General features: G+C 57.2%; 1 protein-coding gene across 15 annotated transcripts in view; it reads left to right on the top strand.

Annotated features, from left to right (window-relative positions):
* Nucleotides 1–24,950, top strand: part of CACNA1B (calcium voltage-gated channel subunit alpha1 B) — a 179,992-nt gene that overhangs the window by 116,722 nt on the left and 38,320 nt on the right. For 8 of the 15 annotated variants that reach the window (XM_046022833.1, XM_046022822.1, XM_046022830.1 and 5 more), the window contains 12 exons: nt 3,171–3,297; nt 5,603–5,732; nt 5,845–5,904; nt 6,881–6,987; nt 7,571–7,582; nt 9,666–9,762; nt 11,489–11,649; nt 14,170–14,307; nt 15,048–15,249; nt 15,501–15,665; nt 15,943–16,053; nt 16,452–16,535. In XM_046022833.1, the coding sequence (XP_045878789.1) occupies nt 3,171–3,297; nt 5,603–5,732; nt 5,845–5,904; nt 6,881–6,987; nt 7,571–7,582; nt 9,666–9,762; nt 11,489–11,649; nt 14,170–14,307; nt 15,048–15,249; nt 15,501–15,665; nt 15,943–16,053; nt 16,452–16,535 (1,394 nt within the window). The remainder of the gene's footprint in view (nt 1–3,170; nt 3,298–5,602; nt 5,733–5,844; nt 5,905–6,880; nt 6,988–7,570; nt 7,583–9,665; nt 9,763–11,488; nt 11,650–14,169; nt 14,308–15,047; nt 15,250–15,500; nt 15,666–15,942; nt 16,054–16,451; nt 16,536–24,950) is intronic. The other 7 variants (XM_046022836.1, XM_046022834.1, XM_046022835.1 and 4 more) reach the window with 1 other exon arrangement.

The following is a 24,950-nucleotide window of genomic DNA, read 5'->3' as shown; positions in this document are numbered from 1 at the left end:
GCCCAGGAGGGAGCAGGCCTTGTCGCAGAGTGAGGGTAAAGGGCAGGGGTCCCCCGCCGCGCAGCTCCGTAACGGGCCGCCGACACACGGGAGCAGCCCAGTAGGGTCGCTGCCCGCCCAGTTACCTGTCGGCGCTGACGGCCGCGTCCAGCCTTCAGCCTTGCTGTCGTCCCCGACACGAGCTTCCTGGAGGGCCTTTGCCGCTAGGGGAGACAGGCCTCCTCTCGCACCTGCCGCAGTGTGCGGGGGCAGTAATTGGGACGCGCGTCTCGTCTCCCCGACACCCCACTCTGGGATTTTGCCCCTCATTCCCAGATACTTCGCCGTTCCCAAACACCAGTCTTTGTTTCTTTCTCCCTGTGAGAGTGTCGCTTTCGACTGGGCTGTTCCCTCACCCTGCAAATAGGTACATGGGCTTAGGGGGAAAGCTGGGGTAACTCGGGGTCACCTCTGTGCTTCTCTTCTCTCGGGATTGTAGCTTCTTGGCTTCTGTCCAGGTTGGTTTGTTCCCAGCGCCTTTAAAACACTTACATTATATGTTTTGTTCAGCGTGTTGGTTGTTTTCGGTGGGAAGATGAGTGCATTTTCAGTTTCTCTGCCACAGGTCATGGAAATGCTGGGTAATTTTATAGACATTGATTGTTCACTCATTTCTTTAAGATTCGTTTTTTATTTACTTACGTATTTATATTTACATACTTTATATTCTCATCTCACTTTTTTTAACTCTTGTATCCGAAGCCGGGGGAGGGGGAGGTAACCTATTACTTATTTCTGCTGTCTTTTCATTCATGGGGACCTTGATCCTTGGTGTGTTTGGCGACGGTTTTTATTTTGAGTTTGGGTGTGACTGACCTTACTCTGCCATTTCTTGGCTGGGCTTTTGTGAGATAGCGAAGCCCTGTAGAAAATGAGTTGCTGGACTCCTTTTTCAGTTCTCCCAAGGGAGGTGTACAGCTCGTGCCCTTCTGAATGTACAGGAGAGAAATTCTTTCCAGAGCGTGGAGGTCTGGAGGGCTGAAGTTCTCTTCAAGTTGGGATGGGTCGCCCCGTCTGTGGGGCCGGATGAGGGATGATTTCGTCATGACGTTTGCTCTCCCAGAGGCCCAAGGCACCACCGGCCTGGCTCACTTTAGCCCCTCGGAGGAGAGTAGTTTAGTGTGACCCCGCCTGGATCTCCCGCCTCGTCGCAAGCCCAGGGCTCAGGGCCCTCATCCCAGCCTTGGCAGATCATGTCCCCGTGCAGTAATGTCTCAGCTCTGATCTAGAACGCAGAGGTGACAGCGGGAGCCGGGGAGCGCTGTGAGGACGCGCGGAGCCCTTGGACCATGTCCAGCATGTGGCTGTTGCTCGTGAGTGTTCTACCGTCCCCGCTCCGCAGCTGGCCATTTTGCTGGGTGGACTGCCCCATTTCGGGGTTGAATTTTCGTAACTGTCAAGTCTTGTTTGTCGGTTTGCTTGTTCGTTTCTTAGTGACTTGGTTCTAACAACGAACTTGGTCTGCTGCAGTTCTGTGTTGATCCTCTCCTGTGTTTTGGTCTGCTTTGACCTCATTGATCACATTTGTGGTTGCTGTAGATCTGTTCCAGGAGAGTGTTTCCATCCAGTTTCTGGCATCTTTGTTCCACTTATCTTGTGCAGCCAAACTCTTCACTGAGTCCATATTGGTCCTGCCTTATTGTTACTGAGGAGTCCGAAAAGAAAAGCTGTGGTTTTAAAATAATAAATTTTTCTTAATTTAAAAGTAATGCATGCTCATCATGAAAAAAATTTTTAAATGTTAAAAATGTTGTGACGAGAATTAAAATTCCTGTCCGCTGTTGAACGATCCCCACAATTAGTACTGTTTTGGTGTTGCTTCTCTCCCCACATGTGTGACTGTTCTGGAGTTGAGCTCATCGGGGATGTACAACTACGCAACCTTTTTTTTTTTAACTTACAATATCGTAAGCTTCTTTTGTCCTTGGAAGTATTTGTAGGCGTTTTACATATCTATCGTGTGGTGAGTCACGGGAATACTGCGCACTCAGTCTTTTTCCTACGATTGTGCATTTTATAGTTTTTTGTCACTGTAGAAGAACTTACAACAAACACCTTTGTGAATGCAGGTTACAGATTAAATCAGGGAGCAGAATTCTTTAGGACTTCTTTGCCAAATGGCTTTCTGGAAGATTCTGAATGACGTCAGCGGGAGCTGCTGGCCTGAGCTCTTCCACGCGCGCCCGGGGCCTTTTCTCGGGCTCAGCCGTCCTCCCTGGGACTGGCGGCCGCACCCTCCTCTCCGCTGCCTTCTAACAGCCCGTTTCTCGTGGGATGCCGTGTGAGGTCCAGTCCTGGGCCTTGGCTCCAAGTCACTGCCCCGTCTTCCCGGGCACCCCTGTGGTCTCAGAAACTCCGTTACCCACAGGAACAGAAACGCACCTTGGGATAGTGAGAAATGAAAAGTCAGTTGGGAGAAAAAGCACGACGCACAGACACAAGAATCCTGGTGAATCCTGGTGGTTTGAGGTGTGGGAAAGCACAGGAGCAGACTGAGGGGCAGGGCAGCGAGCGGTGAGGCCGAGCGGGGGCCCCTGTGAGACGTAGGCTCTGCTGAAGTCCTCCCCGGGTCACCGTCCTGGCTCTGTAGGCCTTTGCCAGGGTCCCAGGCTGGGTTTGCCAGGACTCCCGGGCTCAGAGGAGTGTCTGTGGTCCAGGGCAGGTCCCCGCTCCTTCCTGTCCTGCTGGCCGAGATCCCTGCGGGGTTTTCTTACCACACAGACACATGCTGCCTTTTCTCCAAGAGGCACCGAGCCCTGAACCCAGTGAGCGGAGCCTGATGGCCCTGGTCTTGGGGGCCGAGGGGGACTTTGGTGTTCACAGAACATCTAGACCAGTGGTCCCTGGTGGGGCGGAGGTGCCCACAGCCAGGACCCCGGGCTCGGTGCTGCTCCCACGCTCACCCTCGTGCAGGGGGAGGGGAAGAAGGGTGCCCGGTGCTGGCTCCGTCCTCAGCCGCTGTCGGAGGGGGTCTCCTGTGAAGCGGGGTCTTAGGCCCACGCCGTTCCCTGGCTGGGTCCCTGCAGGCCAGTGGGGCTGGGGCTGGAACCTGTCTGCTGTACGGGTGAGGCCGTGTGGCGCCGGCTTCGCAGGCACCACGTCTCTAACTGGGTGGCCCTGTGTCCTTGTAGGTGGTAACGTGGACCTGGAAAGCCAAGCCGAGGGGAAGAAGGAGGCGGAGGCCGATGGTGTGATGCGGAGCGGCCCCCGACCCATCGTGCCGTACAGCTCCATGTTCTGTTTAAGCCCCACCAACCTGTGAGTCTCCTTTGTGCGCCCACGCCGCGTGCCTGTCCCATATCCGTGGCCGTGGTCCATGTGCACGGTAGCAGCGTGTGCTAGACGTGGCCTGGTGGGCATGGTTCCATGCCCTTCACATGAACTAGAGTCCTGATCCCCCAGCAACGGCGGTCACCCCGCAGATGAGGATGGAGAGCCACGGCGAGGCCCCAGCCCGTCCGCACATGCACAGGAGTGAGCCCCGCAGCAGGGCTAGGGCTCGAACCCGGTCAGCCACAGAGCTGCCACCCCCGCAGCTGGGACTGCTCATTGCCGCGCACGTGTCCCATTTATGTCCCTCGTGTGTCCCCTTCCGTCGTGCCCGCCATGCACGCATGCCTGCGTGTGTCCACGATGTCCACTCACGTGTCCACCTGTGTTTCTCCTCTCGGTGTATCATGAAGTCGCCGGCGTTTCTCGCCCCCTCATCAGTCCAACTGGTGCCGTAGGTCACCCAGGACTTCCCTAACGGCAGGTTAGGTGCTGGGAGAACAGGGGAATGAGCAGAACGGACAAGGACCCCGTCCTTGATAAGCTTCTGTGCAGGTAGGAGAGACAGAGAGCAGAGCAGACAGTCAGGAGGGCACCTAAGCCCTCACAGGGTGGGAGGCACTAGGAGGCAGCCCAGAGCTTCGGAGGGAACTGCTGTGGGGGTGGGAAGGTCAGGTCGGGTCTCAGTGGGACGGGGAGGTGGTGGGGCAGGGCAGGGAGACCAACCCACAGAGGCAATAGACAGAGCGAAGGTGCGGGCAGAGGGTCTGACGGAGTCTGGCTGCGCCCTCCGGCCCCACCCCTGCACACGTGCCCTCTCTCTGCCTGTCTTCACGCCTTCGCTCGGCACCCACTTCCTGGGAGCTCACTGGGCCCTGCTAGGGGGCACGGTGCTGCCCGTGAGCGCGGACGTGTGCCGGAGGAGCAGGCGGTGGCCGGCGATGGGGGTCGGTGGGGACACGGCCAGCCTGGGCGTCCGCAGAGCCCTGCACAGAGCTCCGCGGGCGGGCCCGGTCTTCAGGAGGAGATGACGGAGGCCGTGTGGGGAGTTTGGGAGTGGAGTGCTTGGGAAGACAGTTGGGAGAGAATCTGCGGAACTTGATAGATTAGATGGGGAGAGGGAAGGAGATGTCAGGGATGACCCCGGGCGTTTCTGCAGGCCGGCTGCCCCCCCACCCCACCTGAGCTGGGGGCAGGCGGGTGCGGGTCCTGTGGAGCAGGGACAGTCCGCGTCGGGTCTCTGCTGGGGCTTGGGAGCCGGGTGGACTCGGGGCATGATGAGGGGGAGAGCTGAGGGGATACTCAGTCCCAGGACACAGGATGAAAGAGGCAGAGACAGAGTGTCCCGGAGAAGGGAGAGGCGTGTGCACAGAGGGTGGCGTGGCGGGAGGTCACCAGAGGCTCTGGCCGGGGGCGGGGGCAGAGTATGGCGGTGGTCCCCGTGGAGAGGGGAGCACGGTAGCCCCTTCAAGGCGGAGAGAGCGTGGGTGGGTGCGGCTGGGAGGTGGAATTCCCTTCAGACCTTCGGCCCTAAGAGTAGGAAGTGGTCAGAGAGGGGGCCGGGCTGCAGAGTGAGACACGGTCTGTCCCGCCTCCCCCGGGTTCTGCTTCTGTGGCTGCTCCTCCCAGGGGACTGGCTTCCCTGCCCCCTTCCTCCCCACCTAGGGGTCTTCCCAGAGCTCCTGGTCACTGCCTGCCGCCATGGTGTAGGCTTTGCCAGCATTTCAGTCTCCCGTTGGTGTCTGGCCACACTCCCGTGCAGCACCAGGCCCCAGGGTCCAGCATGTGCCTAACAGAGCAGAGTCGTGGTCAGTAATGCCCGTGGTGCTGCAGGGAGGCAGGTGACCCCACAGCCCTGGCGGGGACCCTGCAGCCCTGGGGGGGCGAGCACGGGCCAGCACGGACCTAGAGGAGGGTCGTGCACCCGCCGTGCACAGGAGGCTGGGGTCCAGCCTTGTCCTCTCTGAGCAGCCCCCCCCCCCCCCGCCTCTGTAAATCTGTAGAGGGCGCGGCCGTCCACACACAGCGGGGGACTGTGCGGGGTGGCTTTGAGCCCTCATTCCTCATGTGCCGGCTCTGCTGTGGGTTCCTGCAGCCTTCCCGGCTCTCTTCCCGGGCCACCCTTCAGGACTCGGAGGCACCAGCAGGCGCCTGGGCACTGCCCGCCACCTGAGGGGACACAGCAGAACCTGGGTGTGGGGTGGCACGGCGTGCAGGGAGGGGCTGGGTGTGTGGCCCGGGGAGGGACCGGTCCCGCTCATCGGGGGCCTCGCGGTCTGTGCTCTGCCCGCAGGCTTCGCCGCTTTTGCCATTCCATCGTGACCATGCGCTACTTTGAGATGGTCATCCTTGTGGTCATTGCCCTCAGCAGCATCGCCCTGGCCGCCGAGGACCCAGTGCGGACAGACTCCCCCAGGAACAATGTGAGTGCGGCCCTCGGGCTGGAGGGGGCCGGGCCGGGTCCCGTCTGCTGGCTCCGGGGGCATGGGGGTGGCGGTCCGGGCCGGCCCTTGACAGGCCCTCCTGCGGTTCTAGGCTCTCAAGTACATGGACTACATCTTCACAGGCGTCTTCACCTTCGAGATGGTGATCAAGGTGAGATGTGTGGTTCCCTGGTGGCCCGGGGCTTCGCTGGTCTTCCCTCACCATGGGCCGGCCGGGCCGGGGCTGCTCACGAGGCGTGTGCTGGCTGTGCCCTGGCCGTGTGCTCCCAAGAGAACCGTGCACACGGGCGTGCTCATGGGTGTGGTGGGGGCGCGCAGGCCAGTTCACCAGACGCACACCTGGCTTTGGGGGAGCCCAGGAGCCGCTCCTGCCACTGCCACCCGCCAGCCAGGCCTCCAGGCTCCTGGGAACGTGTCCCCCTCGGGCCAGTCCCGTGACGTCAGGCTGGGAGGAGGGAGGGCTGAGTGGGTGCTCAGAAGAGCTCTCGGGCGTCCTGTGAAGTGACGGACACACCGCTTCACCGCGCTCTGTTCTGCGTCTTGAGTCCTGATGGGCTTCCCTCCTTCCTCAGCGTCTGACAAGTGGCTGCGTGTGTCTGCACGGGCGCAGTCTTTGCCCACAGGGCTGCTTGGGTTGTACCCGCGGCTTGGTGACTGGTGTGTGTGTGTGTCTGTCTGTGCGTGAGCTCCGCTTCTTCTTTTCCTCCTGCAGACGCACGGGGGAGGTGTGTTCTTTGTTGTCCCATTTTAGAACATGGAAGCTGGTGCCGGCCGGAAGTTGCAGCTGTGGGACTGGCAGAGCCGGTCCTCGTGAACCGGCCCTTCCTCCTGCTGCAGAGAGCTGACCCTCTGCGGGCTGGGCAGGGTGCGGGCTTCCTGGGGTGGGGGATGACTGCAGCCCGGCGAGGGGAGGGTGTCACCAGAGGGTGGGGAGCCCAGGCAAGATCTCAGCCAGCCGTGACCATGTAGGGATATTTGGATCCATGGTGTTGAGGTTCAGAGGCCCCACTGAGGCCCTCAGAAGACAGGATCGGTGTGGCCTCCTTCCCCCAACCCCATGAGTCTGGGGCCTGGCCCTGCTCTGCTTTCTGAAATATTCAGCAGCTAATATTGTTGCTCCCCTGCAGATGATTGATTTGGGACTTCTGCTGCACCCTGGGGCTTACTTCCGGGATCTGTGGAATATTCTGGACTTCATCGTGGTCAGTGGGGCCCTGGTGGCATTTGCCTTCTCGTAAGTACCAGGTCTGCCCTGGGTCTGGCCGGGCTGCCAGCCCAGGGCTGTGGTGGGTGTGCGGTTCGGGCAGGAGGGGCCCCCACTGGCCTCCATGGCTGTGTGCAGCTCCCCTCCTGTCTACCTGGGACTGGGCTGTGTGGGACGGAAAGCTTCTCATGGCCACCCGTCCCTGCCACGGCCTGTGGTTCTGACCCCGGGTGGGCAGGCCTCCGGTGCCTCTGCTGCTTGCCTCTCGGGTCTTCGAGAACCGCTCTCCGCCCCGACCTTGGCCGTGCCACCTGGAGAGCCGGAGCTGGCGGCCGCTGGCGGGTGTTCCCCCACCGCAGTGTTGGGCCCCGGTTTCTCTGACTCCCGAGTCCACACTCAGCTCCCTTGTGGCTGGGCCTGGGTCGACTCCCTCAGACCCTGCATGGGGGTGGGCGTGGGGCAGGTGTGGGGGCCGGGGTGGAGCTACAGGGGAGACCCAGAGACCAGGAGGACCCGAGGGATGGTACCTGCATCTTCTCTGAGCATTCGGGGACGGCGGCGCCTCCTCACTGACTCTCTTCTCTTTGTCTCTTTGTCGCTGGACTCTCGGTAGGAGCTTCATGGGGTAATGCCTTCCCTCTGCCCCTCACATCATATGCCCACATCATAGCCCAGCGTGGCCCCTCCGGGCCGGCTCACTGCCACGTGTCACCTCTGCTCCCCCTCCACTGTCCAGAGCGCATGCTGCCGGGAGCCGTGTCCCCAGGCCACGGGTCGCTGCCTCACCTCTGGGGACTGGGCTGGGGGCTGGGGCTGGAGCAGGGCACCCCAAGTAAGTGTTGGAGGCCGGGAATGTGGGCCCTGAGGGCAGTGAGGGCCTGGGTGGGAGCTGCTGTCCCCGTGACTGCCAGGACGTTGGCCATCCTGACGAAACTTCCCACGTGTCTGCTCCGGCACTGGGGCCTGTTTCTTCTCTCTGTTCCCCATGACTGCCCCCCGGCAATGCGCAGCCTCTACTGTGGGGGTCATAACTGGTTTTCTTTCTGCATAAAGTGTCAGTGAGGGGCTTAGGAGAAAGACAGGGAAGGGGTGTAGTGCAGCCGGGCGGACTCAGTGAGAGAGCTCCGAGCGAGCGAGCGGGGAGTGAGGTCTCTAGACACAGAGCACGGACCACTTGAGGCCTGTCCCTGCAGAGAGCCCTCCGCCAGGAAAGGAAAGCAGTGACCCTCCCTTCTGTATCTACGGGGGGTCTGCCAGCCCCTGTTCTCTTGGGACTGGTCTGCAGGGCTTCTGGAGGAACCTGGCCTGCGGGCGGGTGTCCGGAATGCTAGGGTGACAGGAACACCTGACACCGTGTCTGGAGGTTGGCGTTTCGGAGGGAGTTTGACCTGGCTCGGATGTAGGCCCCGGCTGGTCTTGGGGCGGGTCCAAGGGACGAGGGCTCCCCAGCTCTCCTTAACCCACGGGTCCCACCTGAGCCTCACAGCTGCCTTTCCCTAGAGCTTAGTGGAGCCCAGAGAAGACCACTGGAGGCCCTGCCCCCTCTCCCCATGGGCAGGCTCCTTGGGAACTTGGAGGGAGGTGACCTCTGAGCAGGACGGACTAGGACCCCAGTCCTGAGTCCTCAGCCATTGCTGGGTGTGGTTGTGGCCTTGCTTCTAAGAATCGCCTCCTTAGGCAGTGAGACGTTCCCTCGGGATCACCCCCCACCCCCACGATCTGTGCTGACTTTGGGCTGGCGAGAAGGCTGCCCAGAGTTTGATGACAGCTGGGCCCCTGGCAGCCCTAGGGAGCCGGCCGGGACTGCCCCAGCGTCCTTGTGCGTGGCCCCAACCTGGGCCTGCTGGTCCTGGGTCTCCGAGCCGGCGTTGGGTATCTGGAATGTTCTTTTCCTGACTCTGTCTTACCCCCCACACTGGGTGTCCTTGTCCGCTGCTCTCTTGGTCTCTCTGTGGGCTCTTTCCTCCTCCTTCCCTCCCTCTCTGTTTTTCTCTTTCCTTTGGTCTTTCTTTCTTTCTTCTTTTGTCTGCCCTTGTGTGGCCTCATCCCTTCAGCTGCCCAGTACTCAGCTGACGTTTGCTCGTCCTCCTTCACGCCTCCGCATCTGCCTGCCTGTCAGCCTTCTCCTCCCCTCCCTCCCGGTCAGTTTGACATCGTCTGGAGGAGTGTGGGAGCAGCTGCGTGAGGACAGGCAGGGAGACCCAGTCATGTTCCCCTCACCTCCCTCTCCCGGGACTGAAAAGCAGGAGAGACCAGCCCTTCCAGAAGGCTCTGACCCTAATGTCTTGTAGGCTTCTGAGCCAGGTCTGCAGTCCTGGGGCCAGCTCCCTTCTCTCCTCTTTAGCCCCATGGTTGGTGTCCACATGGCGGCCGGATGAAGCCGGTTTGGGTGGGCGTTAGGGGACCCCTCGCATGGAGATGGCGGACGTGGTCTGCGAGAATGGGTTCTTTCCACCCGGAAGCCTGGCTTTCCCCATATACCAGGTGCTGCCCTGGGCCTGGTCTTGGTCTGCTCAGACGAGGCCTGGCTCGTGCTCCCTCAGGAGGGGTGCGGCAGCCGGTGGGGCTGGCCGGGTGGAGGCCTGCCTGTTCCTAGGCCATCCGCCCTGGGCCCTATGACCGAACGCACAGGGGAGTGCTACCCGACGGCTTTGTGGGAGCGGCACGGGTGCCGTCCTGCTTCTGCATGGGTGGCTTCTCCCTTCTAGAGGATCCAAAGGCAAAGACATCAACACCATCAAGTCCCTGAGAGTCCTGCGCGTCCTGCGGCCCCTCAAGACCATCAAGCGGCTGCCCAAGCTCAAGGTGAGGGCCTGGACCTGGGTTTGGGCAGTGTGCATGGCTGTCACGTGAGTGTAGGGCTGTGCGCGCATGTATGTGTGCCGTGTACATGCGTGTGCACATGTCTGTGCATGTGGGTGCAAGTGTGACCGCCTTCTGTGGCGCGTGGTGTGCGTGTGCGTGTGAGTGCACCTGGCGTGCCGTGTGGATGCATGTGCGTGCACACACGTGTGGCGTGTGGTGTGTGTGTGCGTGCACCTGGCGTGCCCTGTGGATGCGTGTGCGTGTGAGTGCACACACGTGTGGCGTGCGTGTGTCCGTAGAACTCACCCGGTCTGGCTGCAGCTCCCCTCGTGGGATGGGGCGAGCGGAGCTCCGGGAGATCACACGTCGTGTCAGTGGGTCCAGCTCCCTCAGCGCCTCGTCCCCAGAGGAGAGCTTCCCCTTGGAGTGTTCTGGAAGGCTCCTCTCCCGTGACCGGGCAGCACCAGCAGCTGTTGTACAGGGAAGGGGAGGGGCTGCTGCGGGGCGCCTGGGTGGTCCAGGGTCCAGCTCCTGGTTTCAGCGCAGGTCATGATCTCGCGGTCGTGGGATCAAGTCCTGAGTCAGGCTTCGTGCTCGGGGGGAGTCTGCTCGGGATTCTTTCTCTCCCTCTGCCCTTCCTCTCTCTCGCTGACTAATCAAATCAGTTACATTTAAAAAAGGAAGAAGGGGCTGCTGAGAGAGGTGGAGGGTCCTGAGGGAGACGCAGGGAGGGCGGGGGCTCCTGAGAAGTGGTTCCTGGGCCGGGCCCCAAGGGTTGGAGGGGCTGAGGTCCTGGAGAAAGAAAGTGTGAGCCCCAGCTTGGAGTTGTGCTAAAATACGGTACGTACCGAGCGTGGCCCTCACTGTGAGGAGTGCTCGCGAATCTTCCACTCGGTTAAACCCACCAAATGGTGCCGTGACGTCGCCCGCGCAGCACGCAGAGGCAGGCCTCGCGGACCTGAAGCTTGTGGGGTGGTGGTGTGCTGGGGGCGGGGGCTGGGGGCGGCTTGAGGGCAGCCTCAGGTGGGGACTCAGACCTGGGCGGGCAGCTCAGAGGTGTCATGGCCCCTGGGCAAGGGGGCCGCGGCCGCACTTGCTGAGGCAGCCGCTGGTGTCGGAGTCGGCCAGCGGCATCTCAGGAGATGGTCGTGCACCTGCTTCTTTGCACAGCCCGGGCTGCCGGGGGTCCCCTCGGCTCTGAGGGACAGGGACCAGGCCAGGGTCTGGCAGGCAGTCCAGGGCCGGCTGAGCTTCCAGGCGGGGAAGAGCCTGAGAAGAAGCCTTGGTGCTGGTGCTAACAGACGGCAGAGTCACCTCTGGGCTACACCAAAACACGCTTCAAGTCCCCGTGTCGGAGCTGGCCACAGCACTGCGGTTTTCTGCCCCGTGCTGGCTCGCACTGATGGGCAGGGGCACAGCGTGCCCCCTCAAGCAGGCCCGGACGCGGGAGCAGAGGACTGGCCATCTCCCCACCCCGACCCTGTTCCCGCTGTGTGGGCCCCTCCCGATGCTAGTTGACCTGGGCTCCAGGCCGGCCTCACGCAGGTGGCCTGTCCTGTGAGTGTCCCGCCGGCATCCAGGCCTTCTGGCCGTAAGGCCCTTTCTCGCACCTCCCGCCCTCCCAAGTCCCGGGAGATGCAGCAGCTGTGTTGGGGGATGGGTGGCGGGTCCCTCCGTGGGTCCGGCCGAGGCCCTGGGCCTCTGAGCCGGGCCCCCGCCCCTGCAGGCCGTGTTTGACTGCGTGGTGAACTCGCTGAAGAACGTCCTCAACATCCTGGTCGTCTACATGCTGTTCATGTTCATCTTCGCCGTCATCGCCGTGCAGCTCTTCAAGGGCAAGTTCTTCTACTGCACGGACGAGTCCAAGGGGCTGGAGAGGGACTGCAGGTGAGCCGAGGCCGGGCGGGGCGGGGGAGGGGCCGCGTGGGCCGACTGAGAGCTGCGCCTCTGCCCCAAGGCCACACCGGGGACTTCCCGCGCGTCTCCCTCAGCAGAGCCAAGGTCCCGCCACTCTGCGGGACATGGTCTTCCTGCCCATGACATCGGGGAGCACACGGGGGCCACTGCGGTGGCCGGAGGGCTCCAGGCCAGGCTCTGAGATCAGGGGGCTGCCCTCTCTGGATCTGGCCCCACCCCACAGGAAACAGGAGGGGGCGCTCGGTTGGGGGGGCTAGGGGAAAGGGAGGTAGGGACTGGGGTGGGTGCTGAGCAAGGCAGCAGGGGCAGCTCCTTCTCCCCCCGCAGGCGATGGTCCCCGTCGCCTCTGTTCAGGCAGTGTTCTCTGGTGTGAGCGAGTCACCACGTGCCTGCCCCTCTGTGCCTGCGGGGCATGGGGGATGTTTCCAGTTGGAGGCCTTCCTGACTCGTCCGGGGCACGTGTGCTCGGAGCACACGTCTGCGGTTCCAGGACGGCGTAAACCTGGCGGTCGGTTGCAGGGTTGTGCACTGTGTTTCTGCAGGTGCTGGCAGACGTGTGTGAAATCATCTTCCGCCATGCGGACGAGGGCTCCAGGCCTGCACTGCATGGGCAGACTTGGGCTTTCTGTCTTGCGCTCTTCAGCCTTTCTGATGTGGGGCTGGTGGCCCTTCTCTGTGGTGTGATTCGTGTGGTAGCCAGTGATGCTGGGTCCTCCCCAGGGGATGGACCGCTCAGTGTCCCAGGAAGGGTCTGGGCACGGCTTCCCCTGTTGTCCTGTATGGGTTGTCTTTCTCTTTCTGACTGATTCGTAGGAGTTTTGTAAGGTCCTAGATCGCCATCCTTTGTCAGATCTATGGGTTACGGTTGTCTTTTTCTCTTTTGTGGGGTGTTTTCAACTTTTTAAAACGTGTCTTTTCAAAAACCAAAGTCGTGATTGTAGTATGGGCCACTTAATCTCTGTTACATTTAATGCTCTCTGTGTCCTGTTCAGAAAATCTATCTGAAGGTCAGGGAGAAGTCCTCTTACGTTTTTCCTCTGGAAGTTTTATTTCTGCCTCTCCCGTTTGGATCTGGGGTCTCTCTGGGGTTGATTTCCGTGTGTTAGGTGAGTGTGGACACAGGCGGGTTTCTGTAGATGGGCACCCAGCTGGCCAAGCACCATCTATTTGCAAAGACCCATCCTCTCCCCCATTCCGTGGTCTGCTTTGTTTTTATTAAGCTGTGATTCCTATGACTCATCCCCTGGAAGTTCACAGTTCCGTGATTTTTTAATGCATTCACAGATAGGGCAACCGTCACCACAGTCAACTGTAGAACAATTTCATAAGTTAAAAATAACACAAAAACTCCCATGTTCTTTGTTACCACCAGCTCCCCATCTCTCCCCTCAGCAACCGTGAATCTATTTTTTTGCCTTTACAGATTTCCGTGTTCGTCTAAAGGAAATCATAACTATGTGGTCTTCTTGGTCTAACTTCTTTCCTTGTTGAGGTCACCTGCGCTGTACCGTGTGTCCGAACATCGTTCCCGTTTATGGTTGGATTTTATTCCGCGCTGCGGGTGTGGCCCAGCATATCTACCTTGTCCTCTGTCGACGGGCATCTGGGTGGTTTCCGTCCTTTGGCTGGTGTAACTGATGCTGCCATGAAGTGTTTGTGTGGACGGATGTTTTCATCTCTCTGGAGTGGACGCGTTGCCCTGGAGTTGATGGGTCCGTGCAGATTCTGCTGCCCCGTCTCAGGGACCGCGGGGCTCTTCCAGCACGGCCGACCCGGCCCGTGTTCCCAGCAGCCGTTGGGGAGAGTCCTCATTTCTCCACATCCTTGCCAGTTCTTGTTATTTTCCTTTTTAAAAATTAATTATCGTCCTCCTCCTGGGCATACAGCAGCATCTCACTGTGGTTTTCTTTTGCATTTCTCGGATGACTCCTGATGTTGGACGTCTTGTGTGTGCGGATCGGACGTTGGTAAACCTTCTTTGGAGAAATGCCGATTCAGATATTTCACCCATTTTTTAAATTGGGGCATTTTTAAAATAATTGATTATAATTGTTCTTTGTATACTCTGGATCCAACTCTTACCAGAGAGGCGATTTTCCAGTATTTGGTTCCGTTCCGTGTTGACGAGGCTGTGAAACACAAAGCTTTCCATTTTGATGACGTCTGCTTTATCTCCTTCTGGGGTTGGCGTCCCGTCGAACAGTCGTTCCCCTCGTTCCAGGCCCCAGGGTCGTCGTCTCACAGCTTTCTGGTGTCAACTCTCACCTTCACGTCTCGGTCCGTCTTGCGTTGGGTCTTGTACCTGGAGGGGGGCGGGGTCCAGCTTCCTTCTTCTGCGAGCAGCCCCCGCTGCCCAGCGCTCTCCGTGGAGGAGACTGCTCTTCCTCCGTGGGACGGGCAGCCCTTCCAGAAGTCAGCTGGCTGTCGACAAATGTGTGTGTCTGGATCCTCTGTCTTCACGCTTGACCTCACGTGTGTGCTCGTCCCCAGGGGCCAGTATCTGGACTACGAGAAGGAGGAGGTGGAGGCTCAGCCGCGGCAGTGGAAGAAATACGACTTTCACTATGACAACGTGCTCTGGGCTCTGCTGACGCTGTTCACGGTGTCCACGGGAGAAGGGTGGCCCATGTGAGTGCTCACTGCTCCACGTGGCAGAGCAGGGAGCAGAGGGGTAGCTCGGGCAGGGAGCCCCCACCCTGCGTCCGGGCATGTTTTAGTCACCCGGCAAATGCCCTGTTGGCCCTCTCGGGGCAGACACGGCTCTGCTCTCCAGGAGTGGGAGGAGCAGGAGATCCAGACAAGGTGCACAGCACAGCGATCGCCTGAAAATCGTTTTTGAGTGGCTGGAGGCCAGAGGGAGGATGGGGCTCGATATCTCCCTGTCCTGCCCTTCTGGCCCCAGTTAAGGGTGGGCAGAGGGATGTATGTGTTCCGTGCCACACTGGATGACAGGGGACTCCCTTTGGGGCTGGGAGGACCGCCACTCAGAAGGTGGGATCAGTGCCGTGCCTGGAGCCCAGAGTTTTCTAAAGGCAGGTGAAGCTGGGCATGAGCAGGTGTGAGCCAGGAGTCAGCAGGGCAGGGCAGAATCCCCAGGCCTCCTCGTGTCCTGGGGTTAGGACCTCTGGGCCCCGGAGACCGCCCCTTGATGGCTGTCCACCAGCCCTGAGTACAAGCCCGTCGGGAAGGTCATCTGCCTCAGGAGACCGCAGTCTTGGGGAGAGGGCTGGGGCCCACAGTCTTGAGTACCCCCTTCCTTTTGCCGTCCCTGGGTTCAGGTATGCAGGCCTCACCTGTCATACAGGTCTTGACTTTCCGTGGCTCTGTCCTCGGGTCCCCCTGACACTTGGTGTTTGCTCTTGGTGCAGGGTCCTGAAACACTCCGTGGACGCCACCTATGAGGAGCAGGGCCCCAGCCCTGGGTACCGCATGGAGCTGTCCATCTTCTATGTGGTCTACTTCGTGGTCTTCCCCTTCTTCTTCGTGAACATCTTCGTGGCCTTGATCATCATCACCTTCCAGGAGCAGGGGGACAAGGTGATGTCTGAATGCAGCCTGGAGAAGAACGAGGTGGGTGGCGCCCTCTTCTGCCTCACGTGCACGTGGGCCACGGATGCTCTGCTGGGCCACGGAGCAGAAGCACTGGGCTTCCCTTCCGCGTGGGGCTCACTCATTGCTGCAGAGCTGGCGGCCAGCACGGGGGGCGGGCAGAGGAGGAGGCTGGCCCAGGCTGCCTGCGAGGGTGGAGGACATGGGTGGGATGCTCTGGTGTGGGGGTTCCCCTGCCCCCTCCGGGTGCTCACTGCCCCTTCCCCGTGCAGAGGGCTTGCATCGACTTCGCCATCAGCGCCAAGCCTCTGACGCGGTACATGCCCAGGGACAAGCAGTCATTCCAGTACAAGACATGGACATTCGTGGTCTCGCCTCCCTTTGAGTACTTCATCATGGCCATGATCGCTCTCAACACGGTGGTGCTCATGATGAAGGTGTGTGGCCTGGCCCGGGGGCAGTGTGGGACCGCTGGGCTGCGAGAGCGCCGCCGTCGCGGCTGGTCACATCCTGGGCACCATCGGATGCCTCCTGTAGCCCCGGGCCAGGGTTCTCTGTGGGCTGAGGCGGTGTGTCCTGGAGAACACGGGGAGAGCAGGGACGGCTGTCCCTACCTTGGGCAGGTGCGCAGCTCTCGGTGCTCTGGCAGGAGGTCAAGGTGGGGGTGTCGTGGGGCTGCCGAGCCTGCGGCCGATGGCGCTCATTCCCACACAGTTCTACGACGCGCCGTACGAGTACGAGCTGATGCTGAAGTGCCTGAACATTGTGTTCACGTCCATGTTCTCCATGGAATGCGTGCTGAAGATCATCGCTTTTGGGGTGCTGGTAGGTGCCTTGGCTCCCTCTTCGCGTTTTGGTGGTCTGCACTCTGGCTCCCTCTCTGTAAGGGACCCTTCAGGGACTCAGAGCGTGGAGCTGGGAATTCCCCGAGCCCCCAGTGCAAATGCGACATTGCCAGGGCCCGGAGGAAGGGGCTGCTTCTGTGCTCTCAGCTGCCTGAGCTCTGCCCCAGCCCAGCTCCCGGAGACAGGCGGGGCCATGTTCCTCCTCTCTGGACGGACAGCTCTGGGTTCTGCACCTGCGCAGACCCACAGGTGTTTGCTTACCAGCCGGGGCGGCCCACCTGTCCCTCTGCCCCTTTCTCGATGAGGACACTTCCTGCAACGCCGCTCCTGGCTTCTGCCTTGCTGGCCTCCGGCACTAACTGCTCTTTTCCTCTCTAGAACTATTTCAGAGACGCCTGGAACGTCTTTGACTTTGTCACCGTGTTGGGAAGTATAACTGATATTTTAGTAACAGAGATTGCGGTGAGTAGCATCTCCTGTTCTTGCTCCAGGGCCCCAGGCTGGTTTCCTTCTGGGCGGGGCTCCCTCGGTGTACCTCCGGGTCCTGAGTGCTAGGCCCCCTCTCTCTTGCCCAAGGAGCCCCCGGAAAGAAGAAGGCTTCTCTCCAGAGGGCAGTTGAGGATTTGGTATTATCTTGGGAAATGCATTTTCTTGGATTAGAAAGTGGTTTCCAAAAGGTCTTCTGGTCTGGTGGCCTGAGAGTCACGTAGGGGCTCCATCAGTAGTGACTGACCAGGAAGACAAGAATCTTAAATCTGCATGTGTCTAAGAAATCGAACAACTTGGCACCAAATTATAGGAAGTGAATTTAGACTATTTTAGAATATCAGGTTTGTTTTACGTGTGTGTGTGTGTGTGTAAATAAAATGAGGTCCTCGTCCACATCATACACGGATTATGGGCAAAAACTGACCACATGCTACAACATAAACTTGTCTCAACCCATGTCACAGAATCTGAATTCAGGTGATAGGCTTTGAGTACAGTGCATGAAGTTAGAATTAAATGGCAAAACGTCTCCTCTCTGTCTTAGACTGGGCTCTCCAGCAGCAGGCGCGGGAGTGGCTTCTCGGACAAGTCGTTCCAGGAAGCGCTCCCAGGCAAAACCGCGCGAGTGGGGTTTGGGGAAATGGGTGGTAAGTGAAGGAGCATCAGGAGTGTTGGATCTGGAGCCCAGTGTCAGGTGGGTTTGGTTCGTCCCCCAGGGGGCCCAGAGACAAGGGGGCCATGGCTCAGAGCTCTTGCCTCTGCGCTGGTCGGTCCACAGCTACGGGCTGCACCTGGGGTCCGGTTGTCAGATGCCTCCAGCCCTCCTGAGGGTACCCCTTGTGGCAGCTCTGCAGCCCTGGGGAAGAAGGAGTGCCAGGCTCCACAGCGACAGGGCTGGACAGCAATGCCCGGCCGACTGCTGTGACCCCGGCCCCACTCAGCTCTGCCACTTCTCACACCGGGCTCACCTCCCTTGTTCTTCAGGGTGGTGCTGGCCTCCGTGTCTGGGGCAGGTGTCGGGAACCACCTGGAGCTAGTCTGCGTCCAGGTGAGGCTCACGCACATGTTCTTCCTGTCCCCCTCTTGGGGTGGCCTGACTGGTGGCCAGCCTGCTGTGGCGCTGGTTCCTGGGCCGGATCAGGGAGCCTCCAGTGAGACCCTGTGTGGCCCAAGCCCCAGCTCGTCACAGTTGTGTGGTTCTGGCTGACATAGTACCCCAGTCGTGATTACGACTGTCACAGAGCATCTGGAAAGGCCCTGGCGAATCCCCTGGTTTCCCCATAGACATCTTCCTGCCCTGTGTGTTGGTAGCTCGGCCCTTCTCAGTGACCGGCATCAAACACCCTGGCCAGCCCGGAAGCTCCGCTCGGCCTGCTGGTCTTATGGCACGAGAGGCAGCAAGTGACGGGGGGCCACCATGACAGCATTCCACAGTGGAACACTTCGCTACCCCTTGAGCCAGGACCTCTAGATTGGCCAAACCGAAACTTACGGAGATGATGGGAACTCAGTCTGACGTGGGCGGCCGCAGGGCAGTGAGGGGCCACCCCTGCTCCCCGCTCTTGCTTTCTGGGCCTGTACAACACTGGGACGCCAGCACCATCTCTTGTCTGTCCACTCACCTTGAAGGACGTATCCCAGCCCGGGAGGCAGGTCACCGAGCCGGCATTTAATCTGGGCCTTTAGGAGCCTCTTCCAGGAGGTTCCCACCTCCTGAGGGATGCGGACTGGGGTATGCCCGTGGACCCTGTGTCACCGGCTCCTGTGTACCTGCCTGTGCGTGCTCTGAGCGGATGTTACGTGGAACCCAGTTGGGTAAATTCGATGCTGGTGCAGGCCAAGGTGTTCCTTCAGCAAAGACAGACCCACACCCAGAGTGGGAGGGATCGCAGTTGAGACAAACTACCGCCACTTCCAGCTGAAAGGGTTCCCACGTAACCAGTTGTCACCAAGTGGCTGGTTGGCAGCCTAAAGCACGGTGTGCCGTAGAGGCCTCCTTGACTTGCGCGCACAGCAGGCTGCGTGTTAGGTAGGGCCGTGGCTGGATCGGCTTTGCTGAGAGGGAGCCTCCTGAGCTCAGGCACAGCTTTCCCCTCAGCAGGTCACTGCACTCGCAGATCTGCTGTGTGAACATGGGGCTGGTGAGGGTAGAGGCTGGCCGTCATCTCTCGGGTCAACCGGCTCAAGGCCTGGTTTTTGGTGCCCTGTGGCTGTGGGTGCTCTGGGTGGGCACTGACGTGTAACGCACGGTCGGCTGGGCCCATCTGGATGCTTTTCCTCAATTTCCGTTCCCTCCGGAGCCGTGGCTAAGCTTTAGCTCTTGCCCGCGGTCTTGTCGTCAGTACCACAGGCAGCTTCTTTGTCCTTCCGGGCCGTGGCTGATCAGGTTCCCCGCCGGGAACTCTGCCTTGCCACTGTCCTTCGGGTCGCCTCTGGGTGGGGTTCTAGGGAGGCTGCCCCCGTGTATTGAGCCAGCCGCTTCAGAGATCGGGTTTGAGCTTCTTCTCCCGGCTTTAGCGATCATCTCAGGATGTGTTGGGGTGGGGTGAGCTAAGGAAACAGGTGCAGCAAAGGTGAGAGGCCTGGGGCACTGGGCCACCTGTCACGTGACTGTGTCCTCTGAATGTGCTTGGGTTTGGCCCTGGATGCAGCGGTTCCACCATGACACCGATCGTTGGCAGGCCTGCCGCACACGCACACACTCCTAAGGACAAGCAGCGGAGCCGTGGACACGGCTGTCTCATGGTCAGACACGGTCTCCACCAGGGCCCAGTAGCCAGGAGCGGCCCCTCCCATGGGTGATGTCTTCAGCCAATGGCATGGCCTTGCTCCAGAACTGTAGGTGTTTGCATTGACCTTTCTCTGCGGGCTTTCCAGGGACTCCACACGGCGTGTCTGCCTGCCGCGGACGCCTAGCACCGTGGAATCTTGCATCTCTCGGCCCAAGTTATCAGGCTTCTGGTACTGCAGCATGGGTCTGCATCTCCCTGCTCTGAGTCCTCTCAAACCTGGCAGCTTCGTGTCACGTGATAAATGGCTCAAACAGTATTTCCTCAGTGATGCATGGCATTGTCAAACTCAAGGAAGCCTGCCAGGAGCGGGGAGTGTGAGGTGTGAAAACCAATTTGTCTTGCCTCATATCAGTGATTGTAGTAGTTGTATGCATTAGCTTTCTGCCTAAAATATCATGAAAGATCATCCCAACCCCAAACAAGGTCCTTTTTTTTGATATTTCAACTTTATTTTATTTTTCCAGTGTTCAAAGATTCATTGTTTATGCACCACACCCAGTGCTCCTTGCAATACGTGCCCTCCTTAATACCCACCACCAGGCTCACCCAACCTCCCACCCCCGTCCCCTCCAAAACCCTCAGTTTGTTTCTCAGAGTCCACATCTCTCATGGTCTGTCTCCCCCTCTGATCTCTCCCCACTCACTTCTCCTCCCCAGCTCCCATTGTCCTCTGTGTTACTCATCTCCACAAGTAAGTGAAACCATGTGATAATTGATTCTCTCTGCTTGACTTATTTCGCTCACCATAATCTCTTCCAGTCCCGTCCATGTTGCTACAAAAGTTGGGTGTTCATCCTTTCTCATGGCGGCATAATACTCCATTGTATATGGACCACATCTTCCTTATCCATTCGTCTGTTGAAGGACATCTTGGTTCTTTCCACAGTTTGGCGACTGTGGCCATTGCTGCTATAAACATTGGGGTACAGATGGCCCCTCTTTTTACTACATCTGTATCTTTGGGGGTAAATACCCAGTAGTACAATTACAGGGTCATAGGGAAGCTCTGTTTTTAATTTCTTAAGGAATCTCCACACTGTTTTCCAGAGTGGCTGCACCAACTTGCATTCCCACCAACAGTGTAAGAGGATTCCCCTTTCTCCACAACCTCTCCACAACCTCTTTGTCAATTTTTGCCATTCTCACTGGTGTAAGGTGGTATCTCAACATGGTTTTGATTTGAATTTCCCTGATGGCTAGTGATGATGAACATTTTATTTCACGTGTCTGTTAGCCATTTGTATGTCTTCTTTGGAGAAGTGTCTGTTCATGTCTTCTGCCCATTTTTTTTTAACGTGATTATCTGTTTTTTGAGCATTTGAGGAGTTCTGTATAGCTCTTGGATATCAGCCCTTTGTCTATATTTTCATTTGCGAATATCTTGTCCCATTCCGTGGGTTGCCTCTTTGTTTTGTTGACTGTTTCCTTTGCTCTGCAGAAGCTTTTGATCTTGATGAAGTCCCAAAAGTTCATTTTCGCTTTTGTTTCCTGTGCCTTTAGAGGCATATCTTGAAAGAAGTTGCTGTGGCCAATGTCGAAGAGGTTACTGCCTATGTTCTCCTCTAGGATTCTGATAGATTCCTGTCTCATGTTGAGGTCTTTTATCCAATCCGAGTTTATCTTTTTGTATGGTGTAAGAGAATGGTTGAGTTTCATTCTTCTATACACAGCTGTCCAATTTTCCCAGTACCATTTATTGAAGAGATTGTCTTTTTCCCACTGGATGTTTTTTCCTGCTTTGTCGAAGATTATTTGACCATGGAGTTGCGGGTCCGTATCTGGACTCTCTACTCTGTTCCACTGGTTTATGTGTCTGTTTTTGTGCCAGTACCACGCTGTCTTGGTGATAACAGCTTTGGAGTAAAGCTTGAAATCAGGCAATGTGATGCCCCCAGTTTTGTTTTTCTTTTACAACATTTCCTTAGCAACTTGGGATCTCTTCTGGTTCCATACAAATTTTAGAATTGTTTGTTCCAGCACTTTGCAAAATGCCGGTGGAATTTTGATCGGAATGGCATTGAAAGTATAGATGGCTCTAGGCAGTATAGACATTTTTTTTAAAGACTTTATTTATTTGACAGATCAAAAGTAGGCAGAGAGGCAGGCAGGCAGAGAGAGAGGAAGGGAAGCAGGCTCCCTGCTGAGCAGAGAGCCCAATGTGGGGCTCGATCCTAGGACCCTGAGATCATGACCTGAGCCGAAGGCAGAGGCTTAACCCACTGAGCCACCCAGGTGCCCCAGCAGTATAGACATTTTAACAATGTTTATTCTTCTGATCCCTGAGCATGGAACGCTTTTCCATCTTTTTGTCTCTTCTTCAATTTCTTTCACGAGCCTAAACAAATTCTTGAAGTGAATAGAAAAAGAGTGAACACCCCTAACTACTGATATGAGACTAGTACAACCTGGACACCAGAATTATTTAAAAAGCAGAATATAATAAAGGAAGATCATACTCCATGCTCATTCATTAACACTGAGTAGAATGCGTTAGAGAGTCTAATTTAGATTCACAGATCAAAGGATACTGTTAATGTGGTCCTGTCATTGGTGCAGAGAAGATGTTCAATAAAACTCAAATTGTATTCATGATGGAAATGATTAGCAATGTAGGAATTATTGGCTTGATGAAGAGAATTTACCAAAAATCCTGCACTAACATCATACGATGGTGGAATTTGGAAAGAATTCCCTTTAAAAGTAGGAAAAGACCGTACCATAAGCTCTCCTTCTTTTCAACATTGAACTTCAGGGCCTGGTTGGTTCAGGAAAGTGAATGTCAGCCCCATGAGGATAGAGGTGTTTGTCCGGTTCACCGCCACGTTCCAGGGCTTGGGTGTTTGGTAGGCACTTGTTGAGTGAACGAGACAAGAAAAATAAGTAAAACACCCAAGTATTAGAACAGAAATAGGCAAAGTTGCTATTACCCCTAGATAACATTATTATCTGTAGATGAGATCTGGAATCCTCTCGAGCCAAGAAGAGCGTTCAGCACGGCTGCTGCGTGGAGCGCCCGAGCGAGTGGTTGTCTGCAGATCATGGCCGCACCAGCCGTCCCACCCATAGCCTGACGACATCCGAACACAAGATCCTTATGTGGAAAAGTCCTAACCCTCAGTGACAGATAGGAAAGGAGACTTAAGTAGACGGTGTTAACACGTCAGTACTAAATAGTGTCAACTTCAAGATGGTTCTGCCCAAATTGATCTGTAGATTCAATGTAATTTCAATAAGTGAATTTGTTTTTGTTTTGGAAATTGGCAAGTTGCTTCTAAAATTCATCAGAAAGGGCAAAGGCCCCCTAAATACTCAAGATCCTTAACAAGCAGAGGGTGCTGCTGGGGCAGTGGGCGTGGAAAGGTGCTGTTCTTGTTGGTGATAAGACTTCGTACAAAGCTAGAGTGTTAAGACTGTGGTGCTGGCTTGGGGGAGAGTAAATGAGCCAATGGAAGGAATCAAGAGCTTAGAGTCGGAATCACTCGTGTATGGAAACTTGATATATGACCGTGCTGCTTAGTGGTGAGATAATTCAACAATCGATGCGGGTATAATGATGATCAACATAGTGAAAGATGGAAATCGGATCTTCATCCATTCACAAAAAAGCTATTTCAAATGGATGAAAATACTTAAATATAAGAGGAAAAACTTTAAAACTCTTAGAAGAGAATACAGGAGATTCTCTTTGAGACCTCAGGATAGGGACTGATTGCTTAAGCAAACTATAGGAAGCACCATCCATAATTGAAAAGAAAATTCTGTAAGATGAAGAGTTTCTGTTCATCAAAAGAAGAAAGGGCAATCCATGAAGAGGAAGGGGGTATTTGCATCACATTCCTTCACTTATCTGTTACGAATCCCTTATAAATTAGAAATGGATGAACCCATTATCCATTACCAATATTTATGCACTGCCTGTCACGTGGTAAGCAGTATTCTAAGTGCAGGGACAAACGATGAAAATCTCTGAGTTTCATTCCAGTAAGAGAGACGCAGTGTCACACAATGAGAGGCACCGGGAGAAGGCTAAGCCGTGAAGGGTTATGAGGCACGGGACCGGGGGGCGGGGCTTTGGTGGCTGTGTGCCCAGAGGAGATGCCACTGACTTGGTGACCTGCCAGGGAAGATGTCTGGGTCTGTGAGGACGTGGAGCCGGGCGCCTGGGGCAGCGGCCCCGAGCCTCACCCACCTGCACCTGCTGCGTGACGAGGGGCGGGGGAATGGGGAGAAGGGAAGGATTTGCAGTCGCAGTCAGTTTGGGATTTTATTTAGAGTGAGGTAGGAAGAGGAGGGACATGATCTGCGTTTTCAGACCAGATGTCTAGCGGAGAGTGTAGTACAGGGCACAGACAGAAGCAGCTAGGTGGGTTAGGGCTTAGCTGGTCATCCCAGAAGCAGACCCCAAGACAGTTCAGTGCAAGTCATTCATTTGGGAGGTGACCTCAGGAATACCAGGGAGCAAGGAAGTGGGCCAGGGGAGGGAGGCGGCCGGAGCGCCGTGTACTCCGAGGGCAGTTACCACCGTGGGTCCTCACTGGGAGCCCTGAACCTCCATTATCCCTGCAAGCGGCAAGGCGACAGGGGTCTTTTTCAGCAAGTGCTGTCAGCCACTAGCCGAAGGCTGCTGGTGCGGGGAGGCCACGGAATGTTAATTCTCAGACACCTGTGTCCTGGTCTGGGAGAATACGAGCGCCACGCAGGGGGCCCGGTGGAGGGGCTGGGGGCTTGGGCTCAGGTGAGAGGCCGTCGCTCTGGATGTGTTTTCCAGTAGAGCTGCTGGCGTAGCAGCGCTCGGTGACAGCTGAGGCAAGAATGGCGTCCGATCTGAGCGCGGGGACGTGGGTTAGCTGTCATTGGAGTGGGAAAGACTGGGGGGACCAGGTTGGTTGTGCACCGTTTGTACATGTGGTCTGGGTGCAGCGTGCGCGCATTAGGGTGGGTCGCCTGCTGGCCTTCCAAAGGACTTGTCCAACAGGCCGTTGGACAGATGTGCCGGGAGTTTGGAGGAGACATTCATGCCAGTCCTACGCTGGGGAACCATGAGCCTGTAGGGGGAGATCAGAGCCGTGAGACTGGATGAGGTCAATGACAGAGAGCAAGAATGAGCTCCTCAGGCCTCGGTTGTACCGACATTGATTGACAAAGGCGTGGTCGGAGGGCCGAGAGGTTTTCTGAACCATTAGTGAAGGTTAGTGTCCAGAATGTGCAAGGCCCTTCAGTGAATCATTAAGAAAAACAGAAGCAACCAAATGGAAAAAGGAGCTGAAGGGGTAACTGGGCATTTTGCTAAAAGACTAAGAAACAGAAATGACCAATGAACCTTATTTGTAGTTAAGGAAACGTAAAGTGAAATGACATTGAGACGCCCTTTCACACCCTCCGGTTTGTCAGACAGGAATTCCAGCCATGCCGGCGCTTAGCAAGTGTGTCAGCCAGACCCTCCACGCTCCTGCTGGGGAAAGTGTGGCAACCCCCAGAAAGCCAGGTGTAGGCACGCCTGCTGCTCGGGGATTCCCTCTTAGGTCTCGTGCCAGGGGGTGTCTGGGCAGGTGACCCGGAGACCCTCTCATACAGAGTTCGTGGCTACACAGTTCAT

Source organism: Meles meles, chromosome 11, assembly GCF_922984935.1.
Source record: "Meles meles chromosome 11, mMelMel3.1 paternal haplotype, whole genome shotgun sequence".
In the NCBI taxonomy this organism is placed as follows: Eukaryota; Metazoa; Chordata; class Mammalia; order Carnivora; family Mustelidae; genus Meles; species Meles meles.
Note: the sequence above shows the minus strand (reverse complement) of the source record. Positions and strands in the feature narration are given on the sequence as shown.